This window comes from Rhincodon typus, chromosome 10 (assembly GCF_021869965.1).
Source record: "Rhincodon typus isolate 14 chromosome 10, sRhiTyp1.1, whole genome shotgun sequence".
NCBI classification, from domain to species: domain Eukaryota; kingdom Metazoa; phylum Chordata; class Chondrichthyes; order Orectolobiformes; family Rhincodontidae; genus Rhincodon; species Rhincodon typus.
The window spans coordinates 43,198,299-43,216,876 of NC_063341.1; the positions used below are offsets into that span (position 1 = coordinate 43,198,299).

Consider the following 18,578-nt stretch of genomic DNA (forward strand, 5'->3'; position numbering starts at 1 on the left):
TGTGTGTGTGTGTATGTGTGTGCGGGAGGGCAATGGTGTTGATGCTTGAACCCAGTTCTTCAGGATAGCGCCCCAGCTCCAATGATTTTGCGTTGCTCCATCAATGATCTTCCGTCAGCATAAGGTCAGAAGTGGAGATTTCGTAGATTGAATGTTCACAATCATTCGCAACCCGTCAGATTCCAAAGCAGTCCATGTCCAACATTTTTAAAAACGTCCACATTAAAAAGTTATTTTTACAGGACTGGAACATCATTGGTGTCTCCATAAAACATGCCCTAGGAAAGGTTAGCATCCTCAGGGCATTTGAGAAAAAATGGTATTAAAGTTCAGAAAAAAATGTTTTAAAAATCACAGTTTGAAAGGTATTGTCTGGGTTTTCAAGAAGTTTTCGAGGTCTATGATTGAAGGATCGTTGACATGTGAGAAGCATTCGTGCTCGTCTTATGTTTAATTGGTCAGGATTTCGACAGAAAGTTGCTGCACTTGCACTCTTGTTGACCTGGTTCTGGTCTGACCCCGTGCACGGGTAACATGTTTCACGTCTGGTTCAAATATCACATTCATACTTTTGAAATATGTTTTCCAAGTTTACATTCGTGTCGCTTCACAGCGGAGTTTTGAGCCTAATTTAGAAGGGGTATGTGTCCTGCGACTGCTGTACACACGCAGTGATTTGCAGGATACCATCTTGAATACGTTCTGAGTTGAGCTATGTCAGGCATGGTTGATTTTGCTCCTGCAGTGACAGCTGCCTGCAGTGAGCGATGCTGAGGGGACTGACATACATCGGGCGGTTTAGCCAACTTGGTCATTTTCGATTGATGCGGTTGAATTCACATGAGCTGGGGTTGTAGAACGGTGTGCGTTAGACAGGTGGCCGAAAGCCGAGCAGCTTCTTAAAGTTGACGAAGCTGAGTATCTCCCCGCCATGAGGGCACAGCGCCTGGAAACCCTCCAGTTCTGACACACCAAAGGCCCCAACTAGAAACCTCTGCTCTGACCTTCGCACACAAAATGCAATGCAACGGGTTCAGAAGTAGGGTGGAGGTGGGCATTGGCTCGTTTAACTTGGGTTGTACAATTTAAAAATATGCCCACTGTCCGTTAGTGGAAACCCGTCAGCTCGAAATCTGAAGGAAATGGCTTTGCAGAGGTGAATGTGAGAGCAGAGCCCGGGCTCAGCGAGTGCAGTAAGCTCTGAGCTCGAATCCGCGCACAGTGCTGCACTTCCAGCTCCAGACCGTGCCTTCCATTTCCGTTACGACGCACAGTGTGGGCGGCACTGCCAGAAGACAAGAAGCGCTCATTTTTAAAATTTGATGATGTCAATAATTTTTTTTCAAAACTGCTCTCAGCGATCAGCAATTGCGGAACCGCCAGTATTTTCATTACGAAAACGGGAAAGTTCTCTGCTCCCAGAATAAACTGCAGGAACCGTGTAGCTGGGTCAAAAGGACGACTTTAAATGTGAACATTTGCGCGTTAACTGTAACAGCAAGTTACTTTCCAGTTTTATAGGAGCACAGGATCGCAATGATCGGCAGCTGCCTTCCAAGTCCCGGACAGGAGATGTCAAAGCTGACGGACTCACTTTCTTCGAATCGAGCGGCTTTTTTGGAATATTTCTGCAATTCAATTTGACTGAAAGAGTAAGTGGAACCAAAAAAAAGAAACCTACGAACCAGCCGGAGTTTACTGCTGAGAGCAGCCTTTCATTTACAGTGAAGTAACAGTTGCAAAATGGGCGGGAAAAGTGCAAAACATTCGAATATTGCATCTCTATCGGTATACAGTAACTGATTCAACTGTTACATTTTCCGAAACTGTCTTGAGTTTTTTTTACAGTCGTGAAGGTGAAATATTAAATATCCACGCAGTGGCTGATGAGATGTTAATCGTAATTTAATTTTTATGCTTTGGGGTACCATGGCAAAATCACTTGAAACTGTTAACTTTGAGATAGCCAAGCTATCATTGGACTTGTATCACGTGTATTATATTGATGAGAGAAAGGGGCGGACCAAGCAACGTCATTACTAGGATCACACAGCAATTACTCTAGTTTAGTAAATACTATACTACAGAGCGGGACTAGATTCTTCATCTCACCATACCTGTTGGCCGTCTGTGCTTATCGGATTTCGACATTTTTGAAGTATTAATAATGGAAACAGCTGATGGATCAGACGGTGACAAATTAACAAGCGCTGCAGCCAAAGGAAACTCGAAAGAAGTCAACATTTTGCTAGAAAACGGGGTGAAAGTGGGTGCAATCAATAAGTTTGGCAGAACTGCACTTCAGGTCAGTGTTTTTTCTATTCTATATATTGCATTTCCATAGCTAAAGTAAAATCTGTCCTACATGTATTTTTTTTCTAAAGGAAGTCCACCTCCTTTTTGTCAGTATGTGTCAGTATAGATCAGGCATCAGTAGGTATAGTAACTGACGCATTGCTTAAAAAGCCATAAGCCATTGAATTTCAAAACACCTTCGTTAAAACAAATGCATATTGCTTTGATAACAATGTTACTTAACTCTACAATTCTCTGCAAGCATCTTTTGGGACAATGTGGTTTCCCTACTTCAGGTAACATTCGCAGAAATAAAATAACGTTTTCAGTTGTATGATGCTTACAGAAGTGCAGAAAGATTGCAACGTGGACTGTCTTCGACAGAACGTTTTAATTTTGTAGTATACATCATTCAGAAGTATGCAGTGTTTCAGATTGTTACATTCACCGGTTTTCAAACAACTGAAGCAGTGACAAAAATACAACACTGTAGGAACGACACTGATTGAAAGCTTTTTTGTACATGTTACCTTGTTACGTAACCAATAAAGCTGATGATTAGCAATTAATTTTACTATGAACAAATGTATTTTAGTGCCAATGGGTGCATTATATTTTTACAAAACTTACCATTAATTTTTTTTAGATGTGGCAAATAATTATTGTCCTATGCTAGTTTAATGTAGGACGAATTGCACATAATGTATCATTATGGCTTTATATGCCTTTCCCCAGACCCTAAGAACGAATAAAACAAATTACATGAATAGCGTTCCAATAGAAGCAAATTTTAGATTAGTTTTATTCATTCAGGATTAAGTGGCAACTATTAGGTAACCCGGGATGCTAAAAATGATTTGAAAGCAGAGTAAGTAAATAGTTTACTACAATGATACAAAATACTGTTTAGAATAAATTGGTTATTTTGCTTAAATACGTTCATGAAGAACTTAACAAACGTACAAAAAAAACCCGATATCATTTTCATCCGAGGTTTAAACAGGGTCAGTCCGATGAAAAGTACATATTGACGAAAACCTGTTGAGGCCCTGAGTTTCAAACCGGTGCTTAATGCTTAATGCTTCATTAATTCAATCATAATAAGATGAATACATTGTGATTCGGTGACCGAAAAAAATGAAGCTCTAGAAGTACATGATTGTGACTATGTTTTTATTTTGAAAGATATACTGTTCGTTCAGTACTTCATTTCAAATGGCATTTTAATATTGAATAGGAATGACAGCAAAATTACTACTTTATTTTTTCAAGCGACTACCATTAATTTGATGCTTGATGCTTGATTTTCGAAAAGCCAATATAAGCCCACATTCAAAATCACAGTAAATAAATAATACACTCTGTAATGTTCATATTTTAACTGCTGTTTAACGACTTTTAAAATCCTCCATTCAAACTACCTAACACTTCTTACAAAATATGGTACCAGCTCCAATTTATGATCCAAAATAATGGTTTTCCTTTTGCATAATGTAAATATTATTGTTTCAGAAAATGTGATAATTTTTGCCCTTTCTTATATTTAAATGTTATGAAAATAGAGGTTCATGATGTGTTTATGCATCACTGTCTTGCCTCTCGAAACTCCATGTGGTTTACCTCGAATCGCGTTTTAACTGTACAGTGAAAAATACAATGCCGTAACGAGACATTGTGATTCAAAAGAATAAAACGTTTATTGCTTCTATAGATAGATAGAAAATACCAAAACAATAAAACCTCGTTTTATTTCGTATCGATATCTGGTGGTTGAAATAAATACTTTGTTTTGAAAAGTGTTCAAATAAAATGTAAAAACAACGTAGTTCAATCGGTATTCATTGCTGAAGGACCGACATGGAGAAACGCCATCACGAATTCGTTCAATTAAATGTTAGTTGGAAATGTTGAAGATGCAGCAGCTGGGTTCATTCTGTATTCGCTACTAAAGAAATGCCATGAGAAAATGTGATTACATGTTTGCACTTTGCATAGTTAACCGAGTTGAACATGCCTTTTTTCAGATTTTAAAATGGCACTTAAAATGTATAAACTGTCAGTCTGGCCGTGCAACCTTTAACCTTACAATGTTAAAATTTGTTTTTTAGGTGTGTATGTTAGTGCAATCTTGAATTTCACCTTTTATTTCTTTCACACACTTTCCGTCCACGTTTCTATGTTTCCAGGTGATGCAAATGGGTCATACTATAATAGCCAAGTCACTATTGAAAGCTGGAGCTAAACCAAATCAGCAGGATCGCGGTGGATTCACACCAGCTCATGATGCAGCTAGGGAAGGATTTTTGGATACTTTGATAACTTTGGTGGACTTTGGGGCAAACGTAAATATTGAAAATTCTGAGGGCAATTTGCCCATTCATCTTGCTGCACAGGAAGGTCACACCGATGTGATTATATTTTTGGCTAAAAAATCAAACTTAACACATAAAAATAAAAAGGGACAAACTCCCTACGAGCTGGCTCAGATGTACAAAAGGACGGAGACAGTGCAATGGATGGAACAAAATTTATAGTAACGTAATAAGCGAGTGCAGTCTTCTGTATTTATTGTATTTGTCAGCTAACATATGTAGATTTGTTTATTAGTTTCCACTGTTTGTATTTCCATATAAATAGTCTTTTATTTTCTAGTATGTGTTTAATGTGTGTATGTATGTGTTGGAAAGAGTGGCGCAGTGGGGACTGGCATTGAATGCTTTTTAAAAACGTTTATATTTTTCATGACATCGTGCTAAATTCGCTTTGTATGTTGCAAATTAGTGTTAAAATTAAATCTAGCAAGTGTTATTGTTTAGTGTTCCATTGATACACAAGATACCGTCTATTAAGGACATTGTTTAACGACGCAATGTGCCATATTTGACTTTTTATTATATTAAGCAATGAAGCTAACAAGAAGGGTAATTTCCAATGATTCCATTAGTCGCTTGAGACCATGTCCTGTGTCTTTATGCAGCTGTTGAAAATTTGCCCGTTGTAGGGAACAGAGATGTGTTAATATTCATATAACGACGCTGTTTCCATATAATGCGATACTTATTATTTTGTTTATTTGAATTTGTTTATCTTTTATTTTCAGTGGACGGGTATGGAAACATTGCTTCCTGCCTGTCTTCTTAAGTGAAAACAGACAAATGTAGCTGATAAACATTATTTAACAGGTTTTGATTGTTTTAATGAAAATTAAATTATAAGCTTTTCATTTACTCGATGTAAATATTGCATTGCTTTCGTGGTGTTGAAATGTATCAAAATAGACTATATAATTTATAAACTGTTTAACTGTTTTTTTGTTCCAATAAATACTTCCTTGTAATTGTTAAAAATGTATTTATTTTAATGCTGTGAATGGCGTTGCGTTTCGTGAATTAATTTATTTTATTATCGAGATAGTTAACATAAAAGGTACAATTCCGCATTTAGCCCTTTCTACAAATCGCATCGTGTAATAATTGGTGTTTAATAATAGATCTGAATAATAGAGCGTGTCATACAAAGGAATTGTGTATGGAATAAAAATATGTTTATCTTGATGGCTCTTCAGTAATTTGTTAACATAATTGACACATCGTGTGCGTTTTTCCTCACATACTAATTTTGTTATAACTGCAACTTTCTGTAGTTTTCTTTTGTCCAAGGTCCAAGCTTATTCGTGACCAATATTTTTACCGAAAAAGCTACATCTTGAAAACAGAGATGGAAATATTTTCCACATTAGAAATTCGAACCATACGGCATTATGTTTTAAACAAACCAACATTTTGATATTCAAATGTGGCTTGTCTCAGATTATTTTTAAATCGAAAAAACCCTTTGTTAACAAAATAATTACATCTTTCTGGCGTAACAAATAAATATTTTAACGAAAGATCTTAAACAATGGTTTTTACTAAAAGCTGGAGTTACGTCACTAACAAGTGACAAAGTTCCTTCATTTCAACTGTCAATGTTTAAAGAAGATGATTAAGTGGTGTTCAAGCTAGTATTTGAATAATTCCACAAATGCTGCAACGTAACTTGATTTACCTTAGCGAATGCAAATATATAAACCCATCCATAATTTATATGAAAAATTGAAAGGTTTAATTGTCCTTTCGTATTGTATCACGTGCATGCAACAAACAAACAATATTGGGGGAAATCACGGCCCGTGCCTATCTTTTTATCGCAGTCTGTTCAATCTACAGTATTTATTTCCTACAAAAATATAAGTTTGTTGAATGTAACTTTACGAGGAAACAAAAACTGTAATATCATAATTGAAGCGTTTTGGGGAAAACCCGAAACTTTTCGTTTGTAATTAAATACGTGGGAGAAAAGGGTTGTTGGTACTTTTGTGAGAAATGGAAAGGTAAATTCATCATCGTACTGTGTCAGTGAAAGTGAACCGAAAAGTGGAAACATGAAAACTGTTGCAATATGAAAACGGAGAACATGGTTACATATCTGCAATGGCAATCAACAGAGGCCCATATTTCGGTTAAAAAAAAGCAACATCCCAAACTTCGGGTGTACTTCTGCAATTTGCCTCAAATTTCTCAATCTATTAAACTTCAAATAAAAAACTCGTTGGTTTTTTTTGAAAAGTAACTTCAGAAATCCGAAAAACCGTTACAATTTGCGCCGAGTTTATTTTCTCTTTTATTGTCTTGTTTGAACATTTCAAATATTTTTCCCGCCGCCCACTCGGATCGTCAATTCTCCACTTTAAATGTTTGATTTTTCGGTGCACTTTTCGGAACGTTTTATTGCAAAATTTGATTTCGAAAAGAAAACGTTGAAATGGGGAGGGGGGGCGGTGGTTTGGGGAGAAGGGTGTGCGTCAAATTTCACCACACCTCCCGGCGTCCTACGTGAAACGTTGTGCTTCCTGTTACAGAAGTGTTCACAAAACAAAGCTATGTTAACACTTCTTACAAAATAAGATTTTGGGCGACTTATTGACAAATGTTAACAAGGTGCTGAATCCTCTGTGTAGAAACCGCTTGTCTCAGCGCTGGGCGAGTGAGGTGACGTTTCGAATGCAAGGGGTCAGGTTGAAACCCTGTCACTTCAAAGTGAAGGGAATACTTGAATATCACCGTCATAACGAAAGCATCGCAGAAGTGCTCGCTGCAAAAGAACAACTGGTGGACAGCTTAAAAAAAACTCCAGTGAGAGAAACCCACCCCTGACTCACTCACTTCCTCTCCCACTTGGCCGTTCCGTCAGCACAGAAAAAAGCACAAACGCAGGTTTGTAATTACAAAACCAAGTAAACAAGTATTGCAAGCACTGAAGCTCTCAGACATCCGATCTAACCCTGATTTTAAACCCAATGGATGCTGATTTTCCCGAGAGCTGTGGGAATATCCATGTTAACTTTGTAACACTTGTCCGATCTGTTAACCATTTGTGGCTAATCCAAAAACGACAACATCGCATAGTTAATTTACAAATTTAAAAGAAGACGTACGATATCTTTTACATGTGTTCGCAGGGAGAATGCAAGTATGTGCATTATGGCTATTTTTGTAGGTTGGTAAAATTGGAGGACAAAAACGGAGAGCAGTTTCAATGTTTGTTTTTAATGGTTGCCAGATTTCACCATGAGTTGTGTGTGCGCGTGTGTTATGGTGGTGGTTGTGGTGGGGTGATGGTGTGATGCTGGAGGGCCAGAAATCCCCGTTAGTTTGACTGATTGGAATGTTCACTCCAGACTAGGAGAGTCAAGCAACAGCAATTTGGCACAACACGATAAAGGATGAGGAACATCTCTGAATCGTGAGGCGGGTGGCGCTCTTCTTGCTAACATTCTTATGTTTATTAAAGTAGTCCTAACTGCTAGAAAATTGCAAACTTTGTGAAAAGAGGCGCGCAACATTTTGCAATAATTATTGGTAGGTGTTAACCAAATACATACGCATTTACTCGCGCGCAAAGAATTTTCCACTAAAAGTACTGTGTGATTTATAAATTCATTCATGGCAAGACCGAATGTCAGGGTGCGGGCGCCCACTGAGGAAGGGTCACTGGACGCGTAACATTAATTTTGCTTTCTCTCTACTGATGCTGCCAGACTTATTGAGTTTCTCTGTTTCTGATTTCCAGCATCCGCAGTTTTTTTTTAAACTGAAACTCCCTGTTGAGCGTCACACAATCCTGACGTTGTCAAAAACGCAAAGCGAATTGAAAAGAGAGGACGGACGAGAGCAAGTGGGCAGCCTGCACAGCTCCCTTAACCAAGTGTTGAAGTTGTGAGAAGCTCATTAACAGGCCTCAGCGAAGCAAATTTAAACTTTTAAAAGTAAGGAATGGACAATAGGTCTTCTCTGGGGCACGTCCGGGCGCATTGTCGCAAGGAGAGCGGGGAGCCATGAGAGCAAATGTATCCACTGGCCAACAGATTTGAGAAATGTCGAACAGCTCAACCAATGGCATAGAGTTGCCACTGCTGTACTGGCAAGTGTGTATTTTTGAGCAGTGAGTTAGAGGACTTCTGAGGGGAGGTGAGATTGCACTTGGACAACAGAGGCTGACAGGGGATACTCTAGTGAACAAATGAGTCTGATGAGGGAGTTGAAATTAGGAGCAGGCTGCCCTGACACTTGGAATGTGTAGCTTGAGGAGGAACTACAGTAGACACCTCCTACAGGTTATGGGGCAGTCAAGCGAAAATAACGAGGGGCTGCGAAGGGAGGAAGATGCTGCCCTTGACATTTAGTTAGCTGGCTAAGAGTCAATGATCTGCATATGACAGAATGCAAGATATTGCACCTCATTGGGCATTTAGTCTACGATGTTTGCATTCTGGTCCTCAATGACCTGGGACCGAAAGGATCCCGTGAAAGCTCCTTAACCTGCAGCCACCAAGGTCACCATTGCCATGACATTTTAAGCTTCTGGACTGTTCAAGGATCAGTTATATATCTGGGTGGTGAAGAGAAGGGATCTCTTCATCGTCAGGTCAGATTATCCAAAGGTGCTGGAATATGGCCAGGGTGTGCACTAAAACTTAGAAGAAGCATGTTGCCAAGGTGAGGCAGAAACTGGGAAGATAGAAGTACTGCTGCTTTTCCATTTCAGGTGTGAGGTACTCTCAGTGTTAGAACATAGAACAGCACAGTACAGTACAGGCCCTTCGGCCCACGATGTTGTGCAAACCTATTATCCTATGAAGATCAAACTACCCTGCATACCCTACATTATACAAGAGTCGCTTAAAAGTCTCTGAAGTATCTGACTCCACTACCACTGCCAGCAGCACATTTCACACGCCCACCACTCTCTGTGTAAAGAACCTACCTCTGACATCTCCCCTATACCTTCCTCCAATCACCTTAAAATTATGCCCCCAGGTAATAGTCATTTCCACCCTGGGAAAAAGTCTCTGGCTATCAACTCTATCTATGCCTCTCATCATCTTGTACATCTCTATCAAGTCACCTCTCATACTTCTTCGCTCCAATGAAAAATGCCCTAGCTCCCTCAAACTTTCCTCATAAGACCTGCCTTCCAGTCCAGGCAGTATCCTGGTAAATCTCCTCTGCACCCTCTCTACAGCTTCCACATCCTTTCTATAATGAGGCGATCAGAACTGAACACAATATGCCAAGTGTGGTCTAACCAGAGTTTTATAGAGCTGCAGCATAACCTTGTGGCTCTTAAACTCAATTCCCATGCCAACGAAAGCCAACACACCATACGCCTTCTTAACAACCATATCAACTTGGGTAGCAACTTTGAGGGATCAATGGACATGGACCTCAAGATCCCTCTGTTCCTCCACACTGCCAAGAATCCTGCCATTAACCCTGTATTCTGCATTCAAATTCGACCTTCCGAAATGAATCACTTCACACTTTTCTGGAAGGAATTCCATCTGCCACTTCTTTGCCCAGCTCTGCATCCTGTCAATGTCCTGTTGCAACCTACAACAGCCCTCCACACTAGCCACAACTCCACCAACCTTCGTGTCATCTGCAAACTTACTAACCCACTCTTCCACTTCCTCATCCAAGTCATTTATAAAGATCACAAACAGCAGAGGTCCCAGAACAGATCCCTGCAGAACACCACTGGTCACCGAACTCCAGGCTGAATACTTTCCATCCACTACCATCCTCTGTCTTCTGTTGGACAGCCAGTTACATATCCAGACAGCCAAATTTCCCTGAATCCCATGCCTCCTTACTTTCTGAATGAGCCTACCATGTGGAACCTTATCAAATGCCTTGCTAAAATCTATATACACCACATCCACTGCTCTGCCTTCATGAATGTGTTTTGTCACATCCTCAAAGTATTCAGTAAGGCTTGTGAGGCATGACGTGCCCCTCACAAAGCCATGCTGACTATATCTAATCAAACTGTGCTTTTCCAAATAACCATAAATACTATCTCTCAGAATCCTCTCCAATAATTTGCCCACCACAGAAGACAGACTGACTGGTCTGTAATTCCCAGGATTATTCCTATTCTCTTTCTTGAACAAGGGAATGACATTTGCCACCCATCTGGTACTACTCCAGTGGACAGTAAGGACGCAAAGAACATCGCAAAGGGGCAGTAATCTCTTCCCTCACTTCCTGTAGTAACCTTGGGTATATCCTGTCTGGCCCAGGGGACTTATCTATCCTCATGTTTTTCAAAATCTCTAGCACATCCTCCTTCCTAACATCAACCTGTTCGAGCATATCTGCCTCTTTCATGCTGTCCTCATAAACGTCAAGGTCCATCTCACTGGTGAATACCGAAGCAAATTATTCATTAAGGACCTCCTCTGACTTTGCGCACAAGCTCCTTCCACTATCCCTGATTGGCCCTACCCTCACTCTGGCCATCCTCTTGTTCCTCACGTAACCATAGAATGCCTTGGGGCTTTCCTTAATCCTATCTGCCAAGGCTTTTTCATACCCCCATCTAACTCTCCTAAGTCCATTCTTCAGTTCCTTCCTGCCTCCTTCGTAGGCCTCTGGAGCCCTGTCTGATCCTTGCTTCCTCAACCTTAAGTAAGTTTCTTTCTTCCTCTTGACTAGATGTTCCACATGTCTTGTCATCCAAGGTTCCTTCACCTTACCATCCCTTCCTTGCTTCAGTGGGACAAACCTATCCAGCACTCGTAGCAAGTGCTCCCTAAACAGCCTCCACATTTCTGTCGTTATTTCCCTGAGAACATCTGTTCCCAATTTATGCTCCGTGGTTCTTGCCTAATATCATTGTAATTCCTCCTTCCCCAATTAAATACTTGCCCATACCATCTGCTCCTGTTCCTCTTCATGACCATAGTAAAGGTCGGAGAGTTGTGATCACTGTCACCAAAATGCTGTCCCACTGAGAGATCTGACACCTGGCCTGGTTTGTTGCTAAGCACCAAATCCAATATGGCCTCCCCTCTAGTCGGCCTATTTACATATTGAGTCAGAAATCCTTCCTGGACATATCTGCTCCATCCAAACTTTTTGCACTTAGGAGGTTCCAGTCTATATTAGGGAAGTTGAAGCCACCCATGATAACAACCCTATTACTTCCACATCTTTCCATAATCTGTCTCCCAATCTGTTCCTCAGTGTCTCTGTTGCTATTGGGGGGTCTATAGAAAACTCCCAATAAAGTGACTGCTCCTTTTCTGTTTCTGACTTCCACCCATACTGACTCAGTAGACAAACCCTCCTCCACGACATCCCTTTCTGCAGCTGTGATACCATCCCTGATTAACAATGCCACTCCCCCACCTCTTTTACCTCCCTCCCTATTTCTCTTGAAACATCTATACCCCGGAACATCCAACTATTCCTGTCCCTGTGCTATCCAAGTCTCCGTAATGGCCACAACATCGTAGTTCCAAATACTGATCCATGCTCTTAGTTCATCACCCTTACTCCTGAAACTTCTTGCATTAAAATAGACACACTTCAACCCATCGCATTGACTGCAACTTTGCCCTTTCAACTGCTTATCCTTCCTCACAGATTCTCTGCATGCTTTATCTGCCTGTACACTGGATACCCCATCCTCTGATCCGTAGCTCCGATTCCCATCCCCCTGCTAAGTGTTGTTGTAAGCAGTGTAGGTCTGGCCCATTCATCAAGGCTGTGCCATTGCAATCACCCCAGCCATCAGCCCCTTCATGTGAAGGTCAAAGATGGACCATGTCTACAGGGACACCATGCACATAGCTCTGGATTGGGGTGGGGGGCGGCGACGGGGGCGGAGCGGAGTGTGTGTGTGTGTGTGTGTGTGTGTGTGTGTGTGTGTGTGCGCGCGCGCGCGCACGCGGAGGATGATGGGATATGCTGTCCAAAACGGGCTTGGGAGGGAATTCACAATTGGATCCAAATGTTCTACACCAACATCATTAGTGCAGTTTCAATCAAAGAGTGGGAATCAGAAACCTTCCTGATCAGATTTGGACTCAGGCAGGGCTGCCCACTCTCTCCTGCCTTGTTTGTGTGCTGTATAGAACCTTTTGCTGATTCCATCAGGAAGGATGTGAGCCTGAGAGGGGTGACTATTCCAGGCAGCAGAGGCCTGTAGGTCAAATTACATGGATGATGTCGTTGTTTTCTGCTCGGATCCTGTCTTGATAAGGGGGAGGGGGAAGAACATACCCAATGCCGCCCTCATCCTGATGGCCATCTTTGTGCGTGGCTGCATCAAGCTGTGCATAGACTTTTGTTACGCAAATAACAAGTGTCACAATGTACTGAGATTCTACCTGTCTCTGATGTTACAAAGGCTGGGCCTGGCCTTGGCACTGCAGAACGCTCCAAATAGTTGGACTGTTCTGTAACACTTGTCCTTCATGGAGAAATTTGCAAAGAAAAACACCTTTGACCAAAAGTCCATCCGGAACTGGTCGGCACATAGCATCTTCGAGACCTTGCAGGAATACGAGAGAGTGGATCATTACAGGTTGTTCCCTGAGCAGACTGTCAATGCCCCATCACCAGAACTTTCCAACAAGCACCAAGATGTCGTTTGGCTGGTGTTGAGAAGGATACTACCCATCAGATCCTTCACGTATGCCCGGACTCTCTCCGCTACTGCACACTGCCCACTGCCCAAAAAGCAGTTGTGGGAACAGATTCACACACCTCCTTCTGGTATATGCCTTTGCAAAGAAGGTCTGGAGAAAGATGCTTTAGCTCCGTGGTTGTCAAATTCCGATATGTCATTTGTGATTTTTTTTTCTCTCCAGAAAGTCTGCATGTGGTGGAATCAGAGATAATAGCAGCATTCAAGAAGCACCTAGATGAAAATATGAATAGGAAGTGAATAGAGGGATATGGATCCTGTAAGCAAGGACAGTTTTAGTATGGAGGGCAAAATGTGTCAGCGCAGGATTGGAGGGCCAAAGGGCAGCTTCCTGTGCTGTATTGTTCTTTGCTGGCTGACATTCTTAAGTTGGTTGTCACACACATTCTGAGCAAAATCAGGAGTATTTACAAATGTTATCCAATTGTAGAATCCCATCCAACATTAGACACTGTTTAGATTTCTGTGAGCGTGGACTGATTGGGCATAGTCAATACCTTGCGTGTTGTGAACAGTTGAAGTAACATGCTGTTTAATGCAATCTGCTAGTCTTTAAGAGAAACAGCCTACATATGAAGGATCCCACTGGCACTGAACTTCATAAATCACATTGCTCATTTGCATGACTAGCAGAAAGGTATTTTGGTTTGTTGGCAGTATCCTGTTAGTGGTCAACATCTCTCATCATGCTACTGAACGTAGTTGGTTTTGCTAGTTGCTCGAATTTTGAGATGCTTTCACCTCAGATGGTATTTTTCAGGATCGGACTTGGTGGCCTTAGACCCTTTAGCACTGTTTACAGTGAGAAATTCTCTGATATGGATAGCTACTACCTCACAAAATGGCTTTGATGTGCACTATTTCAGCATCAAACTTGTACAGTGAGAAAATGACTTGAATCCTATTTATGAAGCTTCTGATAACAGTAGTCTTATATTGTGTGGAACTGTAGGGATCTCAATGCATATACTGTCCGTGAAGGTAGATTTGTGGTACACAGTAGTAAGAGAATCCACGGTAGATTTCATAACTGACACATCAAGTAAAAGGAATTCATTTAACAGCTCCATTTCAAAGGTGGATTTGAGTCCGGGACGTGAAACGTTTCCAATCCCGATTGGAAAATCCAGGCCATTATTTAAATGGATGGAAATTGCAGTAATCAGAGGTACAGAGGATGTGGGTGTCCTGGTATATGAATCACAAAAAAATTACTGTACAGTATACTAACTGATTCAGAAGGCAATTAGTATGTTGTAATTTATTGCATGGGTCATTGCGGTGGCTCAGTGGCTACCATTGCCGCCTCAAAGTATCACGGATCTAGGTTCACATCCACTCTCAGGTGACTGTGTGGAGTTCTCTCCCTGTCTGCATGGATTTCCTCTGGGTGCTCTGGTTTCCTCCCACATTCCAAAGATGTGCAGGTTAGGTGGATTGGCCATGCTAAATTGCCCAAAGTGTCGAGGGATATGTAAGTTAGGTGAATTAGCCATGGGAAATGCAGGGTTACAGGGATAGGGTAGGGGGGTGAGTTTGGGTGGGATACTCTTTGGAGGGTTGACGTGGACTTGTTGGGCTGAATAGCTTATTTCCACACCGTAGGGATACAGATTTAAGATTAAGAACCCTTTGTATGTAGTTATAATTTTTTAATGAATAAAGTATATTTTTTTCAATAAGAAAGAAATTCTAACAGTGCAGTACAGACTGGATGTAGGAATGATCTTTCCCTAGCTGTGGGATCCAGAACTAAGGGTTACGGTCTCTTGACATGAGGTTGTCCATTTTTGGCTCAATGGTCTACTCTTGCTTCTTTTTTCAGTGCTTCACATTCCACAGGTCAGAGGACAACATTCATGTTCAGACAGATGAATCAGTGCACAAATAGAAGAACTTAAAGTTGGCTGCTGTCAATGGATTCCATCAGTTCAGGGAGCCATTGATGGACTCATCTTCCAGTACAGTCATTGTAACACCAGACAGTTCGATTCCTCTCTCATGTATTATAGTGGCAGAGCTCATGGCTGCTGACCCCAGTGAGTTCTTAACTGGTATTTCTTGTTTCCAAGGTTTTGGATAGACAGATGACATGCAAAAGTTGATGTGGTCAAAGAATGAAAGAGTCATTTCAATGCTATGGATATCTGGTATAGTCATGCATGATGACTTTGCAGTTGGTAGTTACAAATTAGCTGAAAATTAAAAGAGTGGAATGCTTTACAATTCAAACACCTAACTAATTTGAGGGTGCCTCAATTTGCCATGTGCTGGGGACCTCACTTCCTACAAGCTGCACCTGTTTCTGCTTCTTACCCTAGTTACTGTGGATGTTGGAGATGCTGATCCTATTGCTTATCCTCAGAGATACAAGGTACTGCTCATAAATGGCAGTGAGGTAGGTGGTGGTGGTGCAGGCAGTCTCAACTTGAATGGGATATGGCTTGGATCCCAATCCAATGATATTTTCAAGGGATTTAAACTTTAAACTTTCTCCTTGCCTGTGAAAATTTCCTGGATGTGTTCAATTCAACAATGGTACCAGATATGCAAGTAATTATGTGGAGAATCTTTAGTTTTTGTACTGAATTATTTTATGGATACAGCCTAATATTGGTCAAAAGTCTGGTTTATTACTTGAGCTGTGCGCATATTGCTTTGGGCAAATCAGATTAGAAAAATGAATGCATGGCTCAAGGACTAGTGTGGGATCAATGGTTTCTGGTATGTGGGACACTGGCATTGGAATTGGCAAAGTGAAACGGCATGAGTTGTGCTGGGGACAGTTGTCTTTCAACGCACATAACAAGGGAAGTAGTGTGAATTTCAAACTAATTAGCATGAGCAAATAATCAAATTTGAGAAGATGTGGTAAATCAAAGGCTAGAGCCAAGTCCAAGTTTTGTATTGTATTTATAGTAATACAAAAAATGATAAACAGACCATGATAAGAAAGGATGAAGAGTACAAATCTAAGAATAGTGCATAGCATCTGAAACAAACAGGCGAACTGAGAGTGCAAATGGAAATAAATAAGTACGATCTGGTAACCATTGCAGAATCATGGTTGCAGAATGATATGGATAGGAACCTGACTCTTGAAGAATTTAATACAGCTAAGCAAAATTGATGGGGGTGCTTTGTTAATTAATGATAATATCAGCACAATACAGAAGGGTGACCTAAATCTAGGAAACCAGAACATGGAAACAGTTTGGGTGGAGATGAGAACTAACACCTTTATCATTATCAAATTACTTGTGAAAGTGCTGTACAGTCTCCTTAAAAGTAACTACTTGTTAGGGTGGAGCATAAAGAAAAAAATAATAGGAAGCTTTTAGAAAGGTACAGCAATAATCATGGGAGATTTTAATTTACTTTTACTTTGGAAAAGTCAAACGGGCCAAGGTAGCCTAGATGAAGAGTTCATAGAATGTTTTTGAGATAGTTTCTTGGTACACCATAGTCGAGAGAGCAGGTTAGACTAGACCTGGTATTGTACAACAAAATAAGATTAATTAATGATCTCATAGTGAAGGCACTCCGAGGTGGCAACAATGATAACATGATTGAATTTATAATTAATTTGAAAAAGGGAGGAGTGGGTCCAAGATTATTTTTATAATTTAAATAAGAGAAATTATGCACCCAGTAGTGGGGCTGGCTGATGTGATTTGGCAAATTAGGTTAAAGATTAGGTTTAATGGAGATGCAATGGCGTACATTTTACTTAATTAGTTTAAAAACATGTCTTCCTCTATCTTGCAAAGAGGTATCATTTTGTACAGGCTACTAATGCTGTACACCATCCACTTTGATTCCTTTGTCTGCCGCCCAGACACAACTTGGCGTTCTTATTTATTGCTGGGCAGTGGGGATCCCGATTGGAAGGCTCTGTCACTGGAATCCTCCTATTTTGCATTGGAAACCTGGGGTGGAGGGTGTTGCACGCAGCAGTCCCACGCAATTGTGGCAATTCAGCCCAACTGTTTACATTGCAGTGCTGTGAAGTGTGTGGATCAATTATATATTGGCTGTGGGTGATTGCGCCCCCTTTTTAATAATTTGGTGGCATTTCATCCTCCTACTCCTGATCTTTGGGCGTCCAGTGTGGAGGGGTGTTGGCAAATCAGAGGACCTCCTCATGGGTCTGCTGTTGAGCCTGGTCCAGTTGGCTATTAACCGGTCCAGGCAGCAGGCTGTGAAGGGGGTCATTTCTGCTGACTGCCTGCCCCTCTTCTGTGGCTATGTTCATGCTAGGGCGTTCTTAGAGAGGAAGCACAGGGTGACCACCAATATGCTTGATGCCTTTAGAGAGAGATGGGCACCATGGGGATACAGTGGTTTATCTCCCCAACAAACTCCATTTTGATTTAACTGCTTTGGACTCTCTCTACCTCTCTTTTACTTCTGATGTTTTGCATTGCCGTTAACGGGCTTTGTACATAAATATCTAATCACATTGATGATTACTAGTTAATAGTTAAAAACAGAAATATCATGGTGATTTCGTGATGGGGAAAGAAAACATTTACAAAAACAGAAGTTGCTGGAAAAGCTCAGCAAGTTTGGCAGCATCTGTGAAGAGAAATAAGAGGTAACATTTCGGGTCCAAAGACCTTCCTCAGAAACTGAACTGCTGAGCTTTTCCAACAACTTCTGTTTTTATTTCTGATTTACAGTACCCGCAGTTCTTTCAGTTTTTATAAAGAAAACATTTAGCTGTGTTTATGAGCAATTCTGGATATAATAAAAATGCATTAACTGGATATTATGGAATACACAGAGTTGATATATTACGTCAAGTGAGATGGATTCTAATGGATGGAACCACCATCCATTGTTAACTAAAGTGATTAAAAATAATATTAAAGAAAAACATATATTGTGCAAAGGCAGGTGGTAACCTGAACAGGATATAAATCACTATGGGAGGGATGTGATTCCACTGGAGAGGGTGCAGAAGAGATTTACAGGATGTTGCCTGGGCTGGAGAGTTTTAGTTATGAACAGAGATTGGATATACTGAGATAGTAGGAACTGCAGATGCTGGAGAATCCAAGACAACAAGGTGCAGAGCTGGATGAACACAGCAGGCCAAGCAGCATCATAGGAGCAGAAAGGCTGACGTTTCGGTTTCTGATGAAGGGTCTAGGCCCGAAACGTCAGCCTTTCTGTTCCTATGATGCTGCTTGGCCAGCTGTGTTCATCCAGCTCTGCACCTTGTTGTCTCGGATTCTCCAGCA

General features: G+C 41.0%; 1 protein-coding gene and 1 long non-coding RNA gene across 2 annotated transcripts in view; both read left to right on the forward strand.

Annotated features, from left to right (window-relative positions):
* The first annotated feature begins 1,370 nt into the window (after positions 1-1,370).
* On the forward strand, positions 1,371-5,846 carry cdkn2c (cyclin-dependent kinase inhibitor 2C (p18, inhibits CDK4)). Its single transcript, XM_020514599.2, has 2 exons — positions 1,371-2,305; positions 4,482-5,846. The coding sequence occupies exons 1-2, from the start codon at positions 2,168-2,170 to the stop codon at positions 4,827-4,829; spliced, it is 486 nt and encodes a 161-aa protein (XP_020370188.1). The 5' UTR covers positions 1,371-2,167; the 3' UTR covers positions 4,830-5,846.
* A 1,318-nt stretch (positions 5,847-7,164) lies between these two features.
* The window catches only part of LOC125484246, a 53,756-nt gene continuing 42,342 nt past the window's right edge, over positions 7,165-18,578 (forward strand). The window contains exons 1-2 of the long non-coding RNA XR_007263085.1: positions 7,165-7,550; positions 8,407-8,761. This is a non-coding gene — a long non-coding RNA (uncharacterized LOC125484246). The remainder of the gene's footprint in view (positions 7,551-8,406; positions 8,762-18,578) is intronic.

Coding starts and splice junctions, on each gene's coding strand:
- cdkn2c (XM_020514599.2), top strand. CDS start 2,168: ATGGAAACAGCTGATGGATCAGACGGTGACAAATTAACAAGCGCTGCA. Junction 2,306..4,481: donor TTGGCAGAACTGCACTTCAG/GTCAGTGTTTTT, acceptor CTATGTTTCCAG/GTGATGCAAATGGGTCATAC.